The sequence below is a fragment of the Dysidea avara genome, chromosome 1 (assembly GCF_963678975.1).
Source record: "Dysidea avara chromosome 1, odDysAvar1.4, whole genome shotgun sequence".
NCBI classification, from domain to species: Eukaryota; Metazoa; Porifera; class Demospongiae; order Dictyoceratida; family Dysideidae; genus Dysidea; species Dysidea avara.
Window position 1 is genome coordinate 22,629,426 of NC_089272.1, and position 19,408 is coordinate 22,648,833.

The 19,408-nt window shown below is 37.4% G+C and overlaps 2 protein-coding genes and 1 long non-coding RNA gene across 5 annotated transcripts; 1 reads left to right on the forward strand and 2 right to left on the reverse strand.

Moving 5' to 3' along the window:
* Positions 1-1,993: 1,993 nt before the first annotated feature.
* LOC136249060 (uncharacterized) lies at positions 1,994-3,916 on the reverse strand. Its single transcript, XM_066040966.1, has 4 exons — positions 3,654-3,916; positions 3,359-3,586; positions 2,519-2,770; positions 1,994-2,218 (listed from the first exon to the last, which is right to left on the reverse strand). Exons 1-4 carry the CDS (start codon positions 3,888-3,890, stop codon positions 2,087-2,089), a joined length of 849 nt encoding a protein of 282 aa, XP_065897038.1. The 5' UTR covers positions 3,891-3,916; the 3' UTR covers positions 1,994-2,086.
* Positions 3,917-6,104: 2,188 nt separating this feature from the next.
* LOC136249070 (uncharacterized) lies at positions 6,105-11,293 on the reverse strand. The gene is made up of 6 exons (XM_066040976.1): positions 10,919-11,293; positions 8,571-8,669; positions 7,549-7,620; positions 7,088-7,146; positions 6,338-6,413; positions 6,105-6,272 (listed from the first exon to the last, which is right to left on the reverse strand). The coding sequence occupies exons 1-6, from the start codon at positions 11,165-11,167 to the stop codon at positions 6,186-6,188; spliced, it is 642 nt and encodes a 213-aa protein (XP_065897048.1). The 5' UTR covers positions 11,168-11,293; the 3' UTR covers positions 6,105-6,185.
* A 626-nt stretch (positions 11,294-11,919) lies between these two features.
* Positions 11,920-17,612, forward strand: LOC136259488 (uncharacterized). Of its 3 annotated transcripts, XR_010703258.1 has the most exons (8): positions 11,920-12,291; positions 13,316-13,488; positions 15,005-15,086; positions 15,135-15,201; positions 15,253-15,370; positions 16,048-16,108; positions 17,375-17,429; positions 17,488-17,612. It is a non-coding gene; the product is annotated as an uncharacterized lncRNA (long non-coding RNA). The 3 variants fall into 3 exon arrangements; XR_010703269.1 differs by lacking the exon at positions 16,048-16,108 and having other exon boundaries at positions 11,926-12,287; XR_010703257.1 differs by lacking the exon at positions 16,048-16,108 and having other exon boundaries at positions 11,929-12,291.
* The last annotated feature ends 1,796 nt before the right edge of the window (positions 17,613-19,408 follow it).

The following is a 19,408-nucleotide window of genomic DNA, read 5'->3' on the forward strand; positions in this document are numbered from 1 at the left end:
GCTATGCACTGTATAAGGAGAGATACCTGAAGGGTAGTATTTTTATGACATGTGCTCATAACATGTGCTCATTAAGCTATGTGAATACTTCATAAACTAGTACAGCAATTCACACAACTTCTTATTGCAAACTAAGCATTTGGAGTGCATAGCGGAAGAAGTACCTTCCTCTTTAGTTTCTGGATTGATAACAAAGACATCTTATGTGATGGAGTTTAATGCATCCTGTAACAGTCATGCCGTTTTATAAACAAAGATTGCAGTAGTTGCCACAGTTGCCTGCACAGTGTTGTGCAAAGGATTATTATGGCCAATGCATCTGTAGGAACAGGGACTTTATTGATGAATTTATCTACATGTAATTAACTAACTAATGCCTTCAGACAACCATAACTCAATAACAGCTCTAAGGCTACAGGGTCAACTTTTTTCATCAACAACACAATGTATCAGGATACATTGTGTTGTTGATGAAAAAAGTTGACCATGGCTTCATGTTGCCTATCTCATCAGAAAATTATTTTTCCAACTGTTCAAGTAAGGCTATAGCTTCATTCTCCATGTGTAGGGCAGGCAGAACAGTCAAAAGAAAGTGGCTACAATGCTTATCACGCTATACTGTGTTTTATAGGGACCCTCAATGAAGGGTGCCTACTGTGATGCTACCAACTATCATAGAAATACACTATCAAAAGTATATAATATCCCCAAGTTGGAGCAGTGGAATAGTAGCTACTTTTTTTGTTTTTGCAAGACAATGCACAGTGTCATAGTTTGTAGACAGTATATTTTCTATTTATATATTTTCACTTTATGAAGTTAGGTTGTATGGGGTGATTACAGTACAAATTCTCAATCAAACCTCTAACATTGGTCACTATACAAAAAGTTATGATTTACATGGTGATGCTGGAAAGAAGAGTTAAAGAGATGCAATGTTAGATAATGCACTTTGTGGTGATACAAATTTTATATCTATCTTCACATGCACTGTGTCACAGCTATCTTAGAAATGATACAATTTACTACAAGGTTTTGTATGATAGTGCTGTATCCTTGGATTCTTTTCCCATTGGCACTGTATTTCTGATACAGGTAACAACTATGACTATCTTTATCTTAGTGGTACATTTAGTTGTTATTTGTTGTAAAAGGTAGCAATGTATATATATACAATGATTGTTTAATTTTATGAAGAAATGAAATGCATATAAATTATAATGTTCAGAATACTGTATAGCTGCACACGTGTCACTATCAGTTATCACATTTCTAACTAACTGAATTGATGCTGCATGCATAATGATGATATTATACGTTGTGCATTTGTGTGAGTACATTATTAGCTAACTGGGAGTCTAATTATGCAATTAGCCATTCATGCAGTAGCTACACTTCATGACGATTGTAGCTAAATGCTCTAAAGAAGATGACAAGACAGACGGTACAATGTAATGAACCAAAGCACTACTTAGTGTGCACATGTGTACAGAATTAGTCTTTTGACGCACAACCTGTTACTGTATTTTCTGTACACGTGTATGATGGTGTTTATACTTATTTGTAGTAATGTATGTACGTACATGCAATAATATCAATCATTCTTCAATCCTTAAAATTTAACAAAGAGTATCACTTTTTTCAGCCAAGTCATGTGGTTACATTTTAAAGCCACACACACACACACTCATTAATAACTCAATTCACAGGTTATGACAATGAAGTAAAGGCCTAGACTACACACATTTTACAGAGCACATGTGGTTTAATTTGTATAATGTTGCCATGTATGTTTTTTGTGTCTATTCTGTACTTGGTTCCATGAACACACTAGTGTTTAGTGCTCAGTGCTACATATTTAATTGTGCAAGAACATGCAATAACATTCTTAAAGCCTTCACTATGTATTGAGTCTACCAAAATTGGTTTGGCATACTTCTCTATATACCCACCATAACTTTTTCAATGGAGCAAATTTCAATGCTATCGTCTACATCAAATCTTTCTTATCAATCAAGGTTATCCAATAATGACATACAGTAGTGTAATGATAACAGTAAACTCTACAACAATCGTTATCTAAGTCCTACAGCAATGCAATTGTAAGAGCTAAAAGTAGAGTAAACATCATCAGCTCTTTTGTGAAACCAGTTGTTGTAGCATCACTACCAGTACCTCCATCACTACACACTCTGTTAACTGCTTCTCTTGTTATCTCCTAAAATGAAACCCACCAATAGCTAATAATTTTACACATAAAGATGAGCAAGTGAGGTAAAACAAGGCTTCCACCACCCACATATCCGATTTTCTTTAAACAAATTTAACTTGACTACTCAGTAAGCTATTGACCTACACAATTCTTCACAGCATTGTAAAATACCCAGGTCAAACTTTGAAACTTATGGCATACTTCTACACTGAGTATGATGTTTCAAAGACATAAAAGTGGATTGCGTGGAAATTTTTTTATTCGGTCGCATTATATGCATGCATGTGGTGTATAGTATGTGTATACCTCATCAGGACAGCTATCTATTACAGTGTAAAGTAGCATCCTGCATGGTAATGAACACACTGTACTGTTGGATGTAACTTCTTCTATATCATTCATAGGCACATCACAATCTTCATTTTCCTCAAATTGTTGAACAGCAGTCCCACAATCTATCCGAACAGGTGATTCAGTTCCTGCTGTTCCTGGTGCTGTACCACTGTTTCCATTGCATAGTGCATCTAAATTTTCAGTAACCTCTCCTCCATCAAAATACTGCATGTTACAAGAGAATGCATATATGTGTGTACACATAGAGCCGGTCATTCCATGCATGGGCTATTAAAGTATATATAGTTATCAATTCATTGCACATACACAGTAAAACATCTCTTTTCCAGTCATCTTAAAGGCAAAATTTCTTATGCAGGTAACTGCATGTCTCACTTTGTAAACACATGACACACTTTGGGGGTAATTTCAATGGCCAATTTAAACAGGTGGCCTTTCACACAGTGACCCGTCTAATGCTAGCAGCCTGTTACGTATCTCAAGTTACAAGTGATGAAGCGAAAACTGCTTGCTGTTTGCTACTATATATATATATTTATTCATTTTATTGCTGTAAAGAAAATTACTTTAGCATCAGACTTTTTGCATCATTGTATGTAGGTCACTTTACTTGTTTTGGTAGCAGTTACACAATGTTCATACAGTTGTTTGGTGGTGATGTTACTGATGTCCTGAATGTTAGGTTTATTTGTTGCTATACTACTAAAACTACTATAACATAGCTTGTCATACAGTAACCATGCACATTGCCACATGATGTTTATAATTATTAACTATATAGTGCTCCTATACCTGATTTGGACAATTGGCTAAGAAGTCAAGCAGTAGATTCCTGCATGTTTGATGGCCACACAGAATTTGAATTCCTTGAGGATTGTTAATATTGACGAAACCTTTGCGGCATTGTTCATTGGTAGCTAGTGCTAGTGTGGCTTGTGTACACTGAGGTGTGTCTGGTAGTAAAGTGGGAGGTCCAGTTACACTAGTACAAGCAAGGCTGAGTGTCAATCCTATAGCTTCCTGTGTAAATTAAGAAATCTACATAAATATAATGTGCATGCATGCATACGTATGTAATTCTACTCACTGCACGATGTGGACAGTTGCTTGCAATATTGTCCAAAAGATTCCTGCATGTTCCACTACAAAGAGGACCATCTCCAGTGTCAGTTTCAATGTTGAAAGACATAAATGCTTGTTGGCACTCACTGTTTTGATTCAGTGCTACTTCAGCATTGATACATGCTTGACTTTGTCCAGTGACAGTGTTAACCAAGTATAGACTGAGGAAGCACAAGGCAGAGACTACTGCAATACTGAACATGCTGATTATAGTTAGACAAAACTCCACTCCTGTTCACAGTTTATGTACAGTGTAACAACTGTTGTTTTTATACTTGTGAGATGGATCATATGACCTGGATGAACTAATGTCTTTGTACTTTGCCACAGCAAAGTGCAAGTATGCATCCTCATATGAAGTTGTACTTTGGTAGTTGTTGGTATGACTATATATATATCTTGAGTATATTTTATGTGTATCTACTAACAGTAGGTATATTGATGTCACAAAGTAGTATAGGTGCGTTAATCACACTAAATCTAATGTATGTAAAATTGAGAACTGATACACAAACAGACCATTAGCCACATGAACCATCAGTAGCTACATTGCATGCATGTGTGATCCACTCATTCTGTCATCAGTCTTCACTATAAATACAATTTAACAGGTGTGGTTACTGTGGTATTGTCTGGATGTGCATAGATAGCAGACCACATGACTTAAAAAGTAAGAGAATCATATACATCCATATATATAAGTAATGCACTACCCAGACTACCAAAAGCAGTCAACAACAATACTGAAGGATATGTATGATAAAGTAAATATTGTAACAACACTGTTAGACTAAAAATGTAGTTCAGTTTTTTCCTTTAATTGTACTCATTCATGTTGTTAACATATAACATAGAAACCCTTTAGTATGTGCTGTAGTTTAAAGGAATTTTACAGCAAAGTGTGACTGTTAAAAGATATCATGTAGCCAGTGGGTGTGATGTCATTAAAACTGGGTCAAAGGGTCAGACAAAGGTGAGTTAAGTTCACAGTATGTACATAGCTAAAAGCTAAGTAATATATTCCTGTGAATGTGTTGTGCATGCATTTCCTTTCCATAGCAGTAATATTAATGTTTAATGTGATAAATTATCTAGCCTGTCATATAGTCTATGTGAAAGGACACAGCTATTATATATATAGTTTATTTGGCTTTACAGCACAAGTGCTGAAGATCTGTAGGACACCTGGTCCTACTGCCTGTTTATAGTTGTTACATAAAGTGTGTTTGAAAAGGTGGAGAAAGGAATCCATGGCTGCAACCTCAAACCTGCAGCCATCCAATTAACACTTGAACGCTTACAGGAGTCTGCTAGGCGGTCAGGATATTTTCTCCTTGTCAATTTCATGTGTATCCATAGGAACTCTGGAGAGTGACTTATTATCTCTAAAGTACCCCATGTGGAACCAAATGGATATTAGTTTATTAGTATAAGTGTTGGTCTAAACAAGCAGTATCCAATTAAAATAAGCCTAGCTAACTATACAGTTTGTATAGGTCAATCCACATGCACTTACTTTTACAGATCATTACACATAATAATATTATGTGACTGAATTATGGAAAATCACTGTTATGGATGTATAAATATTTATGTAGTTCTGAGACACAGCATTATAATCCCTGCCCATTTAAGGGTAGAATAAACCATAGATACCTTGAATTAAGAAAAATTTAGATATTTAAAAAGTGTTTTCTGCTATTAACAGCACCATGCTAGTTAAAAATTCTAATTGTTTTAGGCACGACCATAAGGGTGATTTTTCAAAATTTGGTCACATCTTATCATGCATTGGTCCTCCATTAGCATGAAACTTTGGGATTTGTAATACTCTCAGTAAGTCGATTATAGGTACTATGTACATGAGCAGCCAACTGTATAGCCATATGTTTCCCATATTGTAAGTATCTATGGTTCAAATTGAAGGTATGTGTGCGTGTGCGTGCGTGTTTGCGAATACAAAAGGAATGGTATTTAGAAGAACCCACAATAAAGTCTGGCTACTGTGACAAGTAAACTGGTTGTGATATCATTCAAGCTCCAGGGTTCAGAGGTCACTGGGGTCAGGGGGTAATTAAGGAAGTTTATACAAAATTTATACAGTAATAAAGTCTATACACAGTGTCTGTACCAAGGATTATATTCATTTGAAAATAATCAGTAATCAGTCATTTTAAACTTGTTGATGTCATCGTAAACAGTTTTCAAATGGAACTGAAATTCCTGGTAGTTATACAGCTTGCAGACATTGCCTACTCTTGGGATAAATCCTTACTGACTTTTTTCAGAACTTGTATTCCATGGTAAAATATGAATATGCACTAGCTATATACCCCTTTATCTCACTCATAATGTGTGGGAGTTGAGATGTCTCAAATATATAGGACATATATACTCCGATATGGACAATGCTTGTTTTATAACTACATATACATGGCTATCAAAGTATATAATGCTTGTGTTTATAGTCCTGTCCATGTCACCATGTGCCATTTCATTAAGCTATTATTAAAATAAGAGCTGCAGTGATGAAGAGGGTGAAAATGCCTATTCCTTTAGCCATTTTAGCACCACCACCAAAAACCTGTGAGTATATGTAAATATACCAGGTACTCTATAATATGAATTAGCCGGTTCTTTATGACTCACCCTTGTACAGTTTCCAGGATTGGCAACATCACAAAATGCGATTAGTTGATCAGCAGTGAACCCACCCAGTGAATTACTGTATAAACACAAAACAACATGTGTTTTACACATAATTGTATATACATAGTTAAAACTTATCTAATTTTACAACAATGGTAAACCTGGGTGCCACAAGTGTGCACTTGCATATTAAGCCATAATATGTACTGTTACGTATAAAGGAAACTATTACCATGTATCCCAGCACAATATGGCAAGTACCAGTTCTAGTGATATCAATTGCATATAGAGTCACACCATGTAGAAGAAGAAATAGCCATTAATGGTACCATTTTGAGATGGGTTATACTATTGGTGAATCATGCCACTACACGCTTTGTCACCAATTTGCTCTATAAATAGTTAGCCTAATAGCAAGAATTCATAATATAAGTAAAGGAGAGAGTACCCAGCTTCCAGTATACGTAGCCTGTACAAAATCATTGTGTTAAGCTCCGTCAAGTTTACCTTTGATCAAATTAACACCTCTTCTGGTGATAGAGAACTGTTGATTGGTGCTTATTGGTGTTGATACTTTATTCTGTGAACCGGCTTAATGTGTTACTTGACTCAGTGATTTTCCTGGATGTATTCCAGTTAGATACTCTCTCCCTTACTTGTATTATCACTACTGTTATGAACTCTTGCTAATAGCTATATGCACAGTGTAGCATTATGTTCAAAATCTACTGTACATGTATTCCAGTTTACCTTGCAGCAACAGCATATTCATATGCACAGCATCCTCCATAGGTTACCAAATCTTCAACCTAAATTTTGTAGACAACAGCTAGAGTGTAATTATGTAAGTACCACAACTTGTATAGGAAATTAGAATATATATGGGTCTATTTTTTGGTAGCTATATATTAAAATCACAAACCCATAAGCAATGCAAAGATGCTTATACGTATATAGGCTCCTAGCTGTTATCACACAGTACAATGATAGGTGATTGACAGTTTACAGGTAATACTGTAATGCAGCTGTAATACTATATAGTGCATGTAATTAGCCTGATTTCTCTTCCACCAGCCAACACCTGTAGTATTATACGATATACATGTATAGCTCAACTTTTACATCAAGGACAGATACAATCAATCCAAGTTTGTGACACTGCTTGTTTGCAATGTGTTTGCAGATTATTTAACATCATATTCACTGCACACCTCACTACAAGTAGGACAATCATCTGTATCACATGGTATTACACCAGATCCACCAGAGCCTCCTGATGCACCCTACATAGTGTGTACACGAAGATGCTACAAATACAAGACACACTTTTGACTGTTATTGAATTTTATCACATTGCAGGGGAATATCAGGATTTTTCCAAGGTAGTTTCCATATTTGGTATTGAGTTATAGGTGCAGGGGGTCTGGGTGCACAGCCTCCAGCTGCTGACAAGCTATGCACATTAAAATTTATGACTTTATGCTATAAACTAAAATTTCAATATACACTTGGTTGAACCCCTTTAAGTCTTATATAGCAATTATTATGACCATTGACAATGGTCATCCAAATACATGTCCAAATTTTCCAATTGAAAAATTATTAAGTCATATATTTATATTATAAATTGTTTTCCATTTTGAAATTTTGAAAGTTCTATTGAAGTAGTTTTGACTGCTCTATTAGAGTATGTCAATCTTTACATACCTTTGTTTTCCACTTTTAAGGAATCAATGTAAGTCTGCAAAGCCTACAAGTTAAAGTTTCAGAAGAGGTTTCTTGAACCCTGAGAAACCCCCTAAATACACCACTGCATTGCTTTTACTGTTAAATGTTCACTCAACCATGTATGTATCATTGTAGCTCTAATAATATAGCCGGTGAAAAGTCTAATCTGAGCTATAGCAATTCTGTAGCTACTGACAGTACTAGTTTTTGCCAGTAGCTGAGCCAGAACAAGTATATAGCTACCAATTTCAAAACGTGATTGTTGTATAGACTATATACCATCTTTGTAACTACTAGCTACTTGCACTGTAGGTTATTATAGTCGTATAGGATGCCAACAATTGAGGCTATGGACAAGTATAATAATCTAGACACAAATAAATTACACGTAACTTATATTCTGCACAAGTATATAACACTTGCTAGTTGAACAGTTATATGTATACTATTTGGCTAACAACACTACATGAACAGGATACAGTAGCTGTTATTTAATGTAACTTACAGATCCATCATTGAACAGTGTAAGAACCTGTATGCAGCTGTCCACACCATTTGAGAGACAACCAATTTCCACAATAAGTCCAATACCCTCATAGTCCTCCTGTATACATTCATAAATATATGGTCATAAATCATGCAAGTATTAAAGGAAAACTTGAGTACATTTGTACTAGTCTCATGTTGCCAGACCACTATTTTTGTGCTGGGGCTTATTGATTTGAGATGATAAGCACCCGCATATCATCTCAAATTGATAAGCCTCTGCGCGAGACTACATTTGTACATAGATAGCAGCAGTAAAAGTTCAGACATTCAACAATCAGGAAGCCCTTTAAACAAAAGCTTTAAATTTAGCAGGTAGTTAAGTGGTGCTTATCCTTATTGACACATTCTTTTGATCTCAAATATTACCTGCCAGAGAAGGTTGGACATGCTTAAATAAAACTGTTGTCCTTAATTGCATGGTTTTATTTGGCTGGCATTTCATGTGACCCTCAGTATTTGCAATACATATAAAATAAGCAAATGATGGGGTTGGACTCAATACTCAGATCACTCTTCATGTAAGCTTTAATAAGGAAATGCACTTTGTTATGCAAAAGTGCTTACGGTTTGGGCAAAAATACCAAACTACTTTTTGCACATATAACTTCATCAATCTGATCATGTACATATTCATGACAGAAAGGACGATAGGATGACACTCTTCAAATTCCATACAATTTGTTTAGCAAGATTTTTTTTTACAGCCAGAGTGATGAATTCACTACCCAAATAGTTTGCTATTAGCAACTTTCAATACTGACTAGCTAGCTAATCAAAGAAAAGCGTATACAGAGGAACCCTACACCTATAAGCCCTTGAAATCTGGACAATCCATCTATATAGGACATCCATCTATTATAGGTTCTAGATCAACAGTAGTACTCTCTCTGAGGTCACCTTTTACAAAAAGGACAAGAATGTCATCCATCTTAGAGCAGCAGGGGTTCCATGTATGCACTGTATAGTATTATGGTTGCTAATAGTGACGACTAGCACCTAGCTATATATCACAAAAGTAATGCTGCCACACTAGCCAGTCAGGTTAATATTTGTTATATATGTTGATTCCTGCAATGCATGCATTGTTTGAATACATGCAGTGCAGGGGCATAATTAGGAGGCCATTTAAATTTGTTTCCCCTTCTGAAGTTTTAACTAGTATATAGCCTTACAGCAGGAGAACCCGGCAGACTATCTTAGTTTATAATAGCACAACTGAATATGTGTATATATGTATATTAATACCATACCTGTTTCATTGCCCATACAAAAGTCTCAATAGCAGCAGTGAAATTTATCCCGTATTTCACTGGTAGCAGTGAAAAAGTTGTAATTGCAATTTCATTGGCTAGAATTTATGTTAACAATGTAGCGACAATTAGTGTTGACGCATAGTGACAAATTGCGTACGCTAATGCACAGCATGCGTATATGCAGCGAGTATGGTATTAACTGGGAATAGCATGGGTATAGCAGTGAAATTTGGGATAAATACCACTCTTGTTGTATTGGAAATGGTAAATTTCACTCGGCTTCGCCTTGTGAAATTTGGCCCCATTTCCAATACAACACTCGTGGTATTTATCCCAATTTTCACTGCTACCCATGTTATTACTAGTACATATACACACAATATACCTTCAGTGCTGGTCACTGTAAAGTGCTAATAATAAATTTAAAAAAACATATATATATATATAATATAATCAATGGGAACAGGGTGTATAGCTACAGTGCAGTAGGAACCTTAATTATATAACAATTCCTCAGAGAAAACAAGGTTTATTTGTTTATTTATTATTACACTGGGCAGGTAGCTCTGCTGATGTGCCGAGGAAAAAAAGAATTTACAAAGATTTAAAAGTATTAGCTAGCTACAATGATTTAAGAGTCTATAGTAATTTTAGTAAGTTATTAGTAAATCCGGCATCATGATCGATTATTGCAGTGGGTAAGTTGACTATTGAAAAACCTTCACTAATCGAGATAGCTCAGTACTCTAATAGAGCAGCCAGGTGTCCTCCGATAAAGCATGCTCCACATGCTGAGTTACTATAGTTGTATCAACCAATTGCTACTTTTCTTAACTCTCACTATATGTCCCTTGGCTCCCTCCCAGTTTGGAGATTCGTCCGTGGACTTTTAATAGCACTAAAAAGCACTGTTGTGACCTCCTCGGTGAACTCTTAGCTATATAGTGTTAATTAACTGCAGTAATGATTAACTGCTGATCGGCCTTGAGCTGACAGCCGGCCCGGTAGCTACACCTATCATGGTATAATGCCTATAGCTATAAAAACTTACAGTATCACACTCGGTAGATATTTCAAGGATTAACATTTTGCAGAAAGTAGCACATACAGTCGAGATGTCAGCATCAGGTACCCTGGTTCCCATGTCAATGGCGTTGCCGATGTTCACGAAGGAAGTAAAGCAGCCTACGTTACTTGCAAGTGATTGCAGTGCACTAAGGCAAGCGGCAGACTCCCCTTGACCTTCAACCACCGTGACTAGTATCACTGAAGTAAAGGCGGCTGTGATTAGTAAAGCCATGACTCGATCAGCGTCTCACCCAACGACTACAGAGCTGGTTAGACAATCAACCGAAAGCTGGCTACTTTCTCCAAGGCTTGATTTTCTCACACTTAGATACTGCAAATTTACACTATTTGAGGTGTCACATAGCTATCTGACAAAATCAGTAGCGTCACTGTCAAGGCCTTCAGTGCCGCAGGCAACAAACGCGCCATCACGAAGTCCCGTTATAGCTGGCCTAGACACACACCACTCTGAGCAGACTGAGCCATGCTCTGAGCTTGCAGCAATTAATTTTAGTCTCGCACCGCCCGCCCCAATTCCACACGCCAACACTGCCTGACGCCAACAAACGTCATATGTACAGAGATGCCAAGGTTCAGAATTACTTAGGAGTGAGATTGCCTAAACCAGGCAAGAACTCCAAATTTTCTAAAAGTGATTCACACTTACGCATGCACTTTCAAAGGCTGAGAGCAAAAAAAAAAAAAAAAAAAAGTCTTCAAAAATTATAGCTAGTTTTTGCAATAATTTTCCATTACCTACAAGTGTATAAGCTCTTCAGGTATTTTCTTATAACCAAGAAGGCTGGTCAGATAGCTGTAAAGGTCCTCGAGATAGCTAGCTAGCTAGCCAATGTGCGATGCGTGAGATTAATGGCTTCATGCGTGTGAGCGTGAGATTCGACACAAATGAGTGAGACTCACGCACAATGCGTGAGACTTGGCATATCTGTATGTACTCGTAGTCTTCTAAGCTGTGGTTTAGTCACATGTCTATGTCGCAGTGCCTCGGGGCAACGTAGTATCGTACGTTAAAATGAAGAAATATTCATATTGTCAAATGTGCCTTAAAATGGAGAAATACTCATAAACACCGGGAGCTGTAGTGTAACGTGAACAGTAGAATAGTATACTAGTCTAGGTTACTTATCCAGGGCTGGTCTCCCACAATCACTACTACTTTCTGTGAGACTTCCTTGTCGAGCTTCTCGCTAGTGGCTGAAATCACTGAGGCTGTTCTCGGGTTAGTTAATGCATAATAGCTTTCATCCCTAGACCAGAACACTCGGGCTGGTTTCAACCGACATCAGGGAGGCTGATAGTCCAGCATCCGGTCTTCCTGCAGACAGTTGATAGTACGTAAGTTAACACATTTTATACTAGTGTGCTAGTGTCAGATACTGTATGCATAGAACCCAGATAATACGGGGTATGTGGCATGAAGGATCCAGGTTTGATGCTTGCCCAGTTGCAAAGCCAACCAACTAGGCTCTAACTTTAGTTATCCTATGCCACTGCTACCAATGGTGACCATGCATGCAAGTGTTAAATGGGTAAGCAAATTTCCACTGTCGATGTCTCACCTAACGGGTGGGGCCCAGGTGAGATGACAGCCCATACTTAATCCTGTGAGATGTATATACCTGTGCTGACTCAATAGCACCTCATGACTGGCCATGGTCCAGTGATAATTCACCAGGTAATATATCAATGGTAGCTGAGGGCTTTGTGCGTGCGTGTGTATGTGTGTACCCAGCTGTTAAATGGGGACCTGCATGGTGACCTGGTGTCAACTGGGAAAGCAGCCCACCCATTTGTATACAGGTACTTGGTGTTTACTGGGGAAGCAAATACCCATCTCAAAAAATAGGTGAAGTTCAGTTGGAACTTTGGGTACCCAGACCTTCACTCATGACACATGGCACAGCCTCCTGCTGAATACTAGTCCTGCTCCAGAAGATTTGCCTGCACTGACTCAGCATAATAATAACAACATTTCCCTACTTAGGTGGCCTCCCCAAAGTTGGCTCCTTGGCCGGAATCTGGGTGGTCTGCGGATCAAGTCACGATGGGGTTGGCTTTTTTCAGCCCTTCTAGGTACTTGTCCTGTTTCACTTTAGGATATTTAGCTCAAAGATTTTCGCTTAGACTCCGAGGCTATGGGTAAACACCTTGAACAGGCTCTGCCTTCTGTGTACACCCTCCAGTGCCTAACTAGTAAAGTAGATAATAACAGCATCTCAGTAGTGCACAGATGTCCCAGTGCTGGTTCACTAGGTAGGCGTGATTGTGTATACAGTAGCTGAAGATTTTGCTTTTTGTGTACGTGTGCATGCGTGTGGGTTTGGTGTGCGTGTACACTGCTTTACATTTTTTTCACCAGGTCTATTAATGATCCAGGCCCCACTGTCATCCTAGAGGTTTGTCTGTTTCTCTGGAGGTTGCTCATCTGGACTAAATAGACAGTGCTGTAATTAGTTGGATTATTCAGCATCCACTGGCCTGGTGGGTGGACTCCATGGGGGTCAGCAGGACTGGTGGACAGGTGGCGAAGAGGTGTGCGTGTTGTGTGTGTGTTGTGGTTGTAGTGTGTGTGTGTGTGTGTGTGTGTGTGTGTGTGTGTGTGTGTGTGTGTGTGTGTGTGTGTGTGTGTGCACGTGTGTGTGCGTGCACGTGTGTGTGCGTGCACGTGTGTGTGCGTGCACGTGTGTGTGCGCGCACGTGTGTGTGCGTGCACGTGTGTGTGCGTGCACGTGTGTGTGCGTGCACGTGTGTGTGTGCGTGCACGTGTGTGTGCGTGCACGTGTGTGTGCGTGCACGTGTGTGTGTGTGTGCACGTGTGTGTTGTGGTGGTATGTGTGTGTTATGTTGTGTGCGTGTGTGTGTGTTGTGGTGTGTGTTCGTATGTTGTGGCGTGTGTGGGTGCATGCGTGCGTGCGTGCGTACTTGTGTGAATGAGTGAGTGAGTGTGAGAGAGACAAGATTTGGCAAATTGGTTTAATGAGCTTTTAATTTGCTGGATAAAAGTTTGGCACATTTGCTATATAGCCAATATCAGATGATCCACAGCTTATGATAAGAATTCTCTGTTGTCCTGCCACAATGTCCTGGCAAACCAAAATTGGCCGGACAATTGCCAAAATTGACTGGACATGTGGAAGATGAATGCCCAGTATGTCCACTGTAGCATAGCAAATAAACATTATAGTGGTAAGATGTCACATGCCTTACTGCAACTGTTATGTGGTTACAGTACACCAGAGGGTTGGCATTGGTACATTTGTGGTCACTCCCTTGGGTTGTAAGAATGTATACCATCTCCTGGCAACCAAGTGACTGTTATGGTTGATAGCATGCCAGCTCAGCCCTTAGGCTCTTTCCTTGTGCTTTGATGGGACACAGTGTCCGGACAAATTGCATTATGGTCAGACATCTATGCAATTTGACCGGATTTTGTCTGGTGTCCGGACGTTATCATAAGCACAATAGCTAAGTTATAAATTACCAAATTTGCTAAACGTCATTCAGTCCCACCAAACTGTTGCCATTTACAGTATGTGGTATGCGTGAGGTGGCATTGAAGTCAAATCATTGGTCTTGCAATATAATGTGTAAGGATCTAAACTCAACTACTACTGTTGTTCCCTTGAATGACAGAGGAGTTCAACTGAAATTGCTATAATCTGTAAATGCAGATTATTTTCACCGGGCAGCATAGATCAAATGCCCTTGCCCTTTGCCTTTTTTATAATGGGTTGGTTTCCACAGGATGTATTTCCATGAGTTACAAAAAGTGTTAATATTATGGTTTGTGAAAATACCATTATGATTCCAATCAGTTGTGTCTATAGCTACGTTCATCTGACGTCATGAAAATATATCTCGAGAGTACTGGGTGGGAATTTGGGTGCTTACTTGTCAACCATGAAATATAGCATTGTGGGCACCAGAGGTTTTGCATGTACGATGTGTTATACCTCTATAGTGAGCAGGTATCCTGGGTTAATGATGTGACCGTGAAAATGGTAGCTAATAATTATTTGCTTTGTGTGTGTGTGTTACATTACTATAGTAACCACAGTTTAGTCACCAGCAGCCCTTCATTATGGTATGATTCAGTGTTTCATATCATCACCAAGTGTGAGCTCTGTAAGGTGGGTGTATTGTTGCTATAGTAACCATTATAAACTGAATTTGCATAGCTTGCAACTGAATGGTATGTGACATTCAATTTATAGCGCAGCGCCTAGTTTACAGTGACTGCTCCAGGTAAACAAATAAGGTGTATTCACAGTGATTTTATGTTTTTTTTCTATATAGTTGTCCAAGGAATGTGAAGAAATCTAGCAATGAATTGGTTCCCTCAGCAATATGAGATTGGTGATCATGCAGTAATGCATGTAGAGTAGTACATCCTGTGGAAAGTTCTATTCAGTTGGTGAGCTATTCACAATGTGTATGTGTTAATGTGGTGTGTTAAAAAGCTTTCATTAAAATAATGCGTAATGTAATTGTGGGACTAGGGATCAATTGTTTTAAAGGTTTTACATTTTTAAAATGAAATCTCTTAATCATGAAAATTATGTTCTATTTAAGTCAAAATAGTAGGCTCAGTACTAATCAAATCTTCTGTGTATCTTTCAAAAAATTTTCGGAAAAGTTTAACAAATTAAAGTTGGACCTCAAGATACATTGAGCATGTACTCTGATTCATCAGGTGTTCACAACAGGTTCTGCTAGTAATTGTGAGCAACATGGACTAAATGGACATGTGCACATTCCACTGAGCATAGCACTAGTTGGTTGCGAATGTTCATCTCTTTGTCAACCCTGGCCCTTGTGGGGGTGTGCTGTGTACCATGTCATAACAATTTATTTTGAGTGTAGCACATGTAACGAGCAAGACTATGCAAATCAGTGTTTATGACTATGTCATATAGTCAATGTTTACATTACGAATGTGTATTATGTCATACACCAGAGTAATCTGCCTGATGGAGCCACCTACTTACTAAAATGAAATTATTTTTTGGCTGACTGGGTTAATTTCATTGTATATATATATATGGAAGTTTGAACAAGAAACATAGATTATTGTTTTCACATTATATACAGTGACTTTACATTGGAAGATACCAAGCAATGGTAATCTTGCATCAAAGTTCAAAATTCAAAGGTTGGTCATGCCAAGAGTTGCATTCTTCTTAAAGTATGACATCTGGTGGGAAGGGATGCTAAGTAATAGTTAGACTTCAGACCACAGGTAATTTAGTAACCCTCAGGCCCTGTGTTGTGGTGCCTGAGCGAACCTGATGGCCCTGTGTTGAGGGTTACTAAATTACTTGGGCCCCTGTGGTCTGAAGTCTAAGTTATTTAGACCCTTTATGTAGTTGTTGTACCTTAACATTGTTGACAGCTACTTGTAACAGAGAAATGTAGCGTTCATTAGTAGAAACAAGCCATTACTCCACCCTTAACGGTTTAAAATTAATTTTCAGGTGGCACCAAGCTACCAGTACAGGTGCGTGTAATAAACATGAAAAGGGTCTAAGTAAACATGAAAAGGGTCTAAGTAACTTAGACACCTCCAAAATCCACCACAAAAAGGGTCTAAAGGGTCATGTTTATATGTAAAAAATTGAGGCTATAACATTGTTACCATAGCAACATACCTTTCACAATTTAACCCAATGTATTGTGCATGGAAGTATAATATTTGCCTTTTGGAAAACATATAGTGTGTATTCTTATGTATGTATTACATACCTTTCAGAAAAGAAAAAAATTGTCATACAAGTACATAGAGTATAGTATAGTAGGATGGCCATTCAGAATAGCTGACGTCCAAGTTTTACTTCTGTTCTGTTGTGTCTGACATAGTACTACATATGTACCTCTGCACACTTTTTTATTACATTTCTGACAGAGTATGCTTGACTGGATTGTAATAATGTGGCAGGGATAAAAGTTTCTTGCTATACATATGTATACTAAGACACTGGAAGCTAGTAGCTATCTTTGAAGTATAAATACCTGTAGTGGAGGCATTAGAATGATTGAGGTTTCTATTGCATCATACTACTGAAGCTTTCATTGTCTCATTATCTTAGGAAATGGTGGGTGAAATTTGTTAGCCACAACTTTCTTAGTGCCACTTGACCAGTAATGAGACTCTGGACAGCAAACTCTGGATACCATTTCTAACATAAATTGTTCTCCTTTGTGGCCAATGCTTTTAATGTGTATTTTTCTTTAACTCTGTCCTAGCACACGTTGCATCTTTGTACATAGCTCAGTGTTAATGGGTTAAACATGTAGTACACGCTTACATACGTAGATGTGATAATTATACTGTCAACTAATTGTTGTGAGGTAGCACTACTCTAATTGGATTGAGCTACTGCCATGTACGCTTTATTCAATATATTTCTTTTCCATACAGTGTTTTTGTGACAAACTGAAACACTCCAACTTATGGAAGTACTGCATTTATCTTGGTGAGCTGGTACAAAACATGTACAGACATGCAGTGTACCGTGATTGTATATTTTGCAGGTTTTACCCAGTTATGAGTTGCCAGGACTGTAAAGTACAATTATTGCATGCATATTTCATTGTTGTATAATATCATTTGTTTATGTTACGTGAACAAAGAATAATGCTTTCTTCATCATTATAAACGGTCTGAAGGAATGGGGTGATGTTTGGGACATTTATTAACATATACGTAGGAATTCTCTTAATGCTAGACCACATATAACTCACTAACTCAGTGAGATCATATACAAGCCTGTACATATTTTGCAACCCTAGCCTGTGTTATTATATAGTACATGTAACATATATGGCCAAATGATCTTGCTGCTGCATATTACTGTATTATTACATGCAAACACGTAAAAGATGTTGCCTTCAGCATGCAGACATGATGTGAGACATTGCTATACATATTACTAGCCAAAAAATAGCTATAGATTTATATGAATGTCAAAACCGTTGTAATCAAATACTCTCTAATAATAAATACATTATATTACATACATACACATGTATACGTAGCTAGTCACATTATAAATATATATGACAAAAATCCTTACAACATAATTATATAGTGACCGGATTTGCAAAAAGATATCTTTTTCACACATAAAATTTGACCCATTTTTTAACTTCAAAGCTTCGTCCATAACTTTTTAAATCAAGCTAAAGTATCAGACTGCATTTTGAAACTAAGAGCAAGTATAATCAGTATAAGGAGATAAATGTTACATCATTCTGTTTGCTGACATGTAAAATGTGTGGAAAAGGTACCTTTTCACAAATTCAGTCATGCCCGTCATTGATAATATTTGTGCCAATATACTATGCTATGTACATACACTGATCAAGACTCAGATTTCACATTTCTTTCTGTTGTGCTTCTGCTCCATTTTAAAAGTTAGTAATTATTAAGATCATAATATGCTAAATACTTTTAACAATAGTATTACATTTCACATAATTATAGTACAGTACAAACACAAGAAGAACTACACAGTTATAGGTACAATTATCATCTTAAGGTATATCAATTCAATGATTGTTCTATTAGAGTATTTAACTGATCTATCACAGAATGCAATTCCTGAAGTGGGAAGAGATTCCATTGAATTTTCTTGTTGACATGTTACATGTATGAATGGATATGTATATGCCATATAAGTGTATGAGCTGAGAGACTGATTAAATCTATGACATTAAATATGATTCAAATAATAGGTACTCAAACATAAAAACAAATTCAACCTTTTCCTTTTTAAATGGTAAATGCAAACTTAACCCTAATGCACCACCCATAACACAATAGCCCAGTACTTATCTTTTTCTGTAGTGGTCAACAGGCTCAACACATTAGCAACAGATTGGTGGACACAAGATCACATTATGCGTATATACATCCCGCATATATTGGTGCTGCATGTGTTTTAGTCAGTAAAGTATACATACCAAATTATAGAGAAAATACATTCCTACATGAATGTTACTAGTAATTAAGCTACTAACTGCACTGTACCTCCACCCCTTACAATTGGTGCTTCACCATTACCAACTAACCCAATACAGTCAAAATAATTATAGTACATGTGAACAAAAAAATCAAACACAAATGTACACAGTAGGCCTGGGGAAAAGGTTCAAACCTCCAAAGCTTCATAATATATATGTGACCGGATTTGCGAAAAGGTACCTTTTCCACACATTTTACATACCAGTAAACAAAATGTCATAACTGTTGACTTCTTATACTAATTAAGATTCTTTTTACATCACAATGTTGCCAGATACTGTAGCTACACTCATGAAAAATTTCAGATGATTATATGCAATCATTAAAAAGTTATGAAGCTGTAAAATCCACAAAATGGGTCAAATTTTGTGTGTGAAAAAGGTACCTTTTCGCAAATCTGGTCACATATTGGTATGTAGATTCAGCTGC

Coding starts and splice junctions, on each gene's coding strand:
- LOC136249060 (XM_066040966.1), bottom strand. CDS start 3,890: ATGTTCAGTATTGCAGTAGTCTCTGCCTTGTGCTTCCTCAGTCTATAC. Junction 2,771..3,358: donor TAGCCAATTGTCCAAATCAG/GTATAGGAGCAC, acceptor TGTAACATGCAG/TATTTTGATGGAGGAGAGGT. Junction 2,219..2,518: donor TAGATAGCTGTCCTGATGAG/GTATACACATAC, acceptor GTTTCATTTTAG/GAGATAACAAGAGAAGCAGT.
- LOC136249070 (XM_066040976.1), bottom strand. CDS start 11,167: ATGGCTTTACTAATCACAGCCGCCTTTACTTCAGTGATACTAGTCACG. Junction 7,621..8,570: donor CACTGTTCAATGATGGATCT/GTAAGTTACATT, acceptor CACACTATGTAG/GGTGCATCAGGAGGCTCTGG. Junction 6,273..6,337: donor ATCCTGGAAACTGTACAAGG/GTGAGTCATAAA, acceptor ATATACTCACAG/GTTTTTGGTGGTGGTGCTAA.